Source organism: Cibotium barometz, chromosome 47, assembly GCF_041138505.1.
Source record: "Cibotium barometz isolate CiBa-2024 chromosome 47, ASM4113850v1, whole genome shotgun sequence".
Lineage (NCBI taxonomy): Eukaryota > Viridiplantae > Streptophyta > Polypodiopsida > Cyatheales > Cibotiaceae > Cibotium > Cibotium barometz.
In genome coordinates this window covers 10,467,715-10,473,640 of record NC_141092.1, presented here as the reverse complement: position 1 = coordinate 10,473,640, position 5,926 = coordinate 10,467,715, and the positions used below count along the sequence as shown (strand labels likewise).

General features: G+C 34.5%; 1 protein-coding gene across 1 annotated transcript; it reads right to left on the bottom strand.

The window, feature by feature from the left end:
- Nucleotides 1-1,207: 1,207 nt before the first annotated feature.
- Nucleotides 1,208-5,200, bottom strand: LOC147611356 (major pollen allergen Ole e 10-like). The gene is made up of 4 exons (XM_086784428.1): nucleotides 4,965-5,200; nucleotides 4,754-4,785; nucleotides 3,219-3,501; nucleotides 1,208-1,368 (listed from the first exon to the last, which is right to left on the bottom strand). The coding sequence occupies exons 1-4, from the start codon at nucleotides 5,038-5,040 to the stop codon at nucleotides 1,328-1,330; spliced, it is 432 nt and encodes a 143-aa protein (XP_086640554.1). The 5' UTR covers nucleotides 5,041-5,200; the 3' UTR covers nucleotides 1,208-1,327.
- Nucleotides 5,201-5,926: the final 726 nt, after the last annotated feature.

The following is a 5,926-nucleotide window of genomic DNA, read 5'->3' as shown; positions in this document are numbered from 1 at the left end:
GAGCTTATATCCTATCTTCTTCTTTTTGCTATAATGATGCAAGCATTCAGTCTTTAATGGACTTATGTTATGAACTCCTAGGTTGCTCTATTTTATGAGTATGCAAACTATTGATCATACTATTGATTAGTCTTCCTTGACATAGCATAATTAAGAAATGAGCTAATGTTCCAATGTTCTTTGGAGTAACCACTAGGCCAAGTGTGTGACACTTGAATCTGTAGAAACAATATGCATTCTCATTGGTTGACTTTGAATGTTGTCTTCCTAATATAGGAGTCTCCAAAACTATTATCTTAATTCGATAGATTACAAAGGTATTCATGTAAAAATCAACCATGCTATATTTAAATGAATTTTCAAAACCATAGTGTTATGATAAAGTTTTGTCCTTAAAATCCATACAGCCTCTATGTTAAGGTTAATGATCACATTAATGATAATTTTTGTAGCCACTTTTATATAAAGGTGATGGTTTGCTATGGAATGAATCAACCATGCTATATTCAAATGAATTTTTGAAACCGTAATTTTTGTAGCCACTTTTATATATGAAGGTGTTGGTTTGCTATGGAATAAATCAACCATATTATATTTAAATGAATTTTTAAAACCATAGTGGTATGAAAAAGCATTTGCCTTGAAATCCATATAGCCTCTATGTTGAGGTTATTGATCACATAAGATAATTTTAAGAATATTTTAGCCACTCTTATATGAAGGTAATGGTTTACTATGGAATAAAACAATACTATTTTATTCCATAGCAAACTATTAAGATACTTTTAAGAATAGAGTAGCCTTTTTTACATGGAGGCAATGTTTTGCTATGGAATAAAATGGTTTGTTTTAAAACAAATCAATCATATATCCTTTCAAGGTTTCTTTATGTAGAAAGAAAATTGTATACACTTATATATCAAAACAAAATGGCACAATGGCAAGTACAAAGAGGTTAATATATTGTCATACTCGAAGACATCCCATAACATAGAAGCCATTGTGAAAAAACTACTTGATGGAGCACTTAAAATAAAGAACATCTTCTATTGTTTATATTTTATGTGCACCAATAATGATAGGATAATATATAAAAAGTCATTAAATATTCTATTTGTAAACTTTTATTGAAGAGAGAAATATATATTATAAATTCACAATATTTTTTTCTTGTAGAACTAGCATAACAAGGCTTAGAAGCCAACCATTTTGAAGGCAAACTAACATCTTATTTCTGAAAAAACAAGATAATTGACTATCACAAGCTCACTATCATATGCTCAATGAGCTAGTGTAGCATGATATTTTGCATATCTAAGATGTAGAGTTATGTACTCCATTGTGCTATGTAATTGCACTTTCCAAAGCCTGTGTAACACAAATAAGAATACAACCATCATTTCCTTACATGGGGATAGTTCATAACTTTCAATTAATTGATTGCCTTCAAAAATCAACATAAGAATCACTCCTATATTTCAATCAAACATATAATTTGGCTCAATGCATTCTTATATTTCTATCATCTCTTTGATTATTTTTCTATTTTGGCCTAATCCCATTAGCAAACAACCCTTCAAGGATATACTTTATGGAAGAAGAAACTCAACAAGACTTTGGCCTAATCCCACTAGCATGAAATTTGTACAAGGTTCAAGGATATACTTTATGGAAGAAAAAAGCTCAATAAGACATTGGCCTAATCCCACTAGCATGAAATTTGTACAACCTTCAAGGATATACTTTATGTAGGAAAAAAGCTCAACAATACTTGAATTATGTAAAGTGAACACCATGCAAAATGAACAATAAAGAGTGCTTCATTGATTAATTAAAAGTTCTATAGGAGGGTATGCATTTAATAAATAGTTCTTACATCTCCTCTAATGTATATGAAAAAAGGGCATTTTACGAGAAGATGAGAGTTATAATTTCATTATAGAGTATGCATTTATAAGTATAAGGTTCATGTATTTTTTTTCTATTTTATTCATGTAGTGACAAGATAGGGTGGGCATCCCAATACTTTTTTATCCCTCCCCACATGGATCTACTTAATCATTTTGAATACAAGGGAGAGATTGAACTAGGAAGTTTAGACTACAAAATTTTTAATATACAAAAAAGAATGGGTGGATTGGGGAACTAGAGATTTATATGTGTACTCAAAGTTAGTGAAATTCATGATAGTGGATTAAAGGATAATGATAAATTTGTAATAATGAAAAGCTACTTCTATATAAACATAATAATACTAATCTATAGGATTTGTGAATATGTGGTCACCATGACAAAAACTCTACATTCCAAACAATCAACATGGAATATTTCATGCAAGAAATACGATTAATTTGGTTCGTCAACATTGAGAATTAAACTTTTTCTTCTAGCATAAAAATTTGGAAAACTAATATTTTGCTATACATCACATTACCAAGCATATCTCCACAAGTTAACATGAAAAGAAATCTCTCTCTCTCTCTCTCTCTCTCTCTCTCTCTCTCTCTCTCTCTCTCTCTCTCTCTCTCTCTCTCTCACACACACACACACACACACACACACACACACACGCACGCACGCACGCACACACACGCACGCACGCACGCATGCATGCACACACATAAAGTTCACATGCACATGTGCACATGCATGCACACACATAGGGGCTCCATGGTTTAAGATAACTGTAATAGTGGATAAAGGGATGTCTAAGGGATGGAGATGTTGTAAGGGTTAGGGGACATAGAGTAGAATCCACATGAGGACATGAGGGGGGAAATGGAAGAATAGTAAGGAGGTGAGGGGGTGAAATGAAGTAATGGTGTCCAAGGGGAATGTCAAATGAGGTGAGATCCATAATCATGGAGGAGGGAGGGAGGAGACACAAGAGGGGGAAGCCACCCGCCCCCCATCCGTAGCAATGTCTATGGTTACACCTCATAAGTTACTACCTTATGTTAATTAAGTTGTGAACTATGTTATTGATGTCACTTAGAAACTTAAGTAAATATCTATTTAGCTTAGAATAATGTGTGGCTATAATAGATTTATTGTTATGCCCTACCAAAGACAATCCATATGTATTTATAGCCTTTGGCTAGTTGCAAGATTTCGCTTTAAAGGTAATTTTTTTTTCACTATAAAAATAGAGATAAAGAGTAAATAACATTCAATTTTATAAGTTTTTAAAGGGAAGAGGAAACAACAAGAGATCTTACTAGGATCAGTGAAGATGACGAGGCCAGTGTTGTTAAAGTGGCAAGTCCACCAGTTTCGTCCATTTTTTTGGTAGTATAGGTTCATGGCATAGGATGCATGTGCAATTGGGCTATTAGGAAGGTAGCATGTTCCTCCTGGCTGGATGAGCCTACAGTCTATAGTACCTTCACCACATACATAGTCTATGTTCCTTCTTAGATACAAGTCTTCAGCAGCAGGCTTGGCCACACACCACACTTTTTGTCCACCATTTTGGCCATTGATGAGGAGTACCTCTTGTGCCTATCATGATTCCAAGTGAAATGCATGAATGATATATAAGTTTAAAAAAATGGAAAATGCAAATTACGTAGTTTGTAAGATTGATCCTATTAATAATTTACAAATTAAGGAAGCCCAAGTCTAAAACCCTAGCTCTGCATATAAAAAATATAAGTCCTTATTTCATTCAAAACTTGGACATATTTACATATTTGCTAGTATTAACCTTTGTAACATTTAAGTAAAGCTCAAAAGCTTATTGTAAAGAAGCTAAATAGAGCACATTCTTGCAACTTCCCACACCACAAGACCCACTCAACATAAGACAACCTACATGGCATCTATGCACCCATGTGCCTTTTCAAGCCTCTCTCTCTCTCTCTCTCTCTCTCTCTCTCTCTCTCTCTCTCTCTCTCTCTATCTATCTATCTATCTATCTATCTATCTATCTATCTATCTATCTATCTAAGGGCAGGTTGTAATGATCCTTAACTTGTTTTAAATTGTAAAGGGGCCTTTATATAGACATATATCCCTCACTTGCATTGCATGGCATGCATATTCGAATGCAAGTGATGGCATGCATATTCGAATGCAAGTGATGAGGGCTCACCTAGTGAGTCAAAGAAATGTGGAGTCTAGACCTTTATAAGAATGTTGACATAATCACCTTCAACATAGAACTTGGAATCTATGATGAGGAAATTAATCATATACTCTCTTATAAGTATATGGTGTTTAAATAGAGGATTGTCAATTGAGTCCATGGTTCACTCATAGCTTATGTTAGTATGACAAGGGAGTTCATAAGAATTTGATTTTTTGTGTTTCCAAACCTTGTTTATTTCGGCCCATTTAGGGTACGACCATCCAAACTTCTATTACAAGTGCATGGAGGAGGTAAGACTAGTGCAAGTGAAGGGACCTTTACAAGTACCAAGGAGATTCAGAAGTGTGCAATGTAGCTTCAGCACAACTCACAAGAGTGTCACAAAAACAAGGGCCTTGCTAGAGTTGTAATAAACTCATTGAACTTGCAAGGGCCCATTAGCTATTAGAGGTGATGAGCAACTCAAATAGAGGTGATTAACAAATCAAATAGAGGTGATTAACAAATCAAGGGGTTGGGAGAAACTCATTGGACTTGCAAAAGGGCCCATTAACAACTCAAATAGAGGTGATTAACAAATCAAGGGGTTGGGAGAAACTCATTGGACTTGCAAAGGGGCCCATTAGTGGAGGTGATTAACACAAGGGGTTAGGAGGAAATTACCGAGGACTTGGGGGCTGAAACGTCCAATATAGCTGCGAGAGCAACATTAAGAAAAAGGATTAGCTTAGGCAAGCTCTAATTGTGGTGTCTTATGCGTGCTGTGTTAACAACTAGGCTTGTTGACAGGAGGCAACAATCAGAATTCTGAATGAGAAGCTTGTAAAAAGGAGGATGAATGCAAGCGCAGCCTATCAACACGCATGATTATCACCTGAGGATTCACCGAGGAGAGCTATGGAGACAGAAAAACTCAGACAAAGCCGCATCATTCTCACTTGGGTTGCCATTGATGATGATCAGAGTACAAGCAAGGAATGCTTAGAAAGAGTATAGAGCTACCTCCTTTTATATCATGACTTCTAGCCTACATTAGGCTCTTCCTTCCAAATTATCGCCCTTTTCACTTCTATATCATAACATATCAGATCAATAATGCCACCTTTTCCTTCTAAGTTCTATGTTCTACCTATGTTCAGGCTCTGTGTTGTATGGCTAGACTGTTTATCCATCTATACTTTGTTCTCTTCTCAATTGGTTAATCACAACACACTTTTACTCCGGCAACCAAAAAAAAAAAAAAGAACCTCTATGTATGTTTAATATTTTGCAATTATTGATATATTTAATATCCTTTGTATTTTGCAATCATTGCTATTTAATATCCTATGGATTTTGCAATTATTGCTATTTAATATCCTATGTATGTTTAATTATTTTGCAAATATTGCTATTTAATCTACTTTGTTCTCAATTGGTTAATCACAACAGACTTTTTACTTTGGCAACAACAACAAAAAAAAGTTTTTATGTATGTTTAATGTTTTGCAATTATTTCTACTTTTCCAAAGAAGAACTCACTCACTTTCACAAATTGGCAATGATTAAAAGTCCTCATACATCTCAATGTAGAGTGGGTCAATAAATATTCCTCAATAATTACAAAGATCACCAAATTCTCGAGAGGGTGTGTACCTTTCTATTCACCATGTTAAGTTTAATGGCCTTGCACCTACACATCCTCTTTTTGTTACTGTATAAACATTGTGGCAAAGAACACTTTTTTCTCTTCTTTTTCATCCCTTGAGCATCCTTAGTGCCTCTAGCCTCAAAAAGCTTACTCTTTTGTACATTGCTGCTCTTAATAAATTTAATTATGAACTAAAACATGGTAGC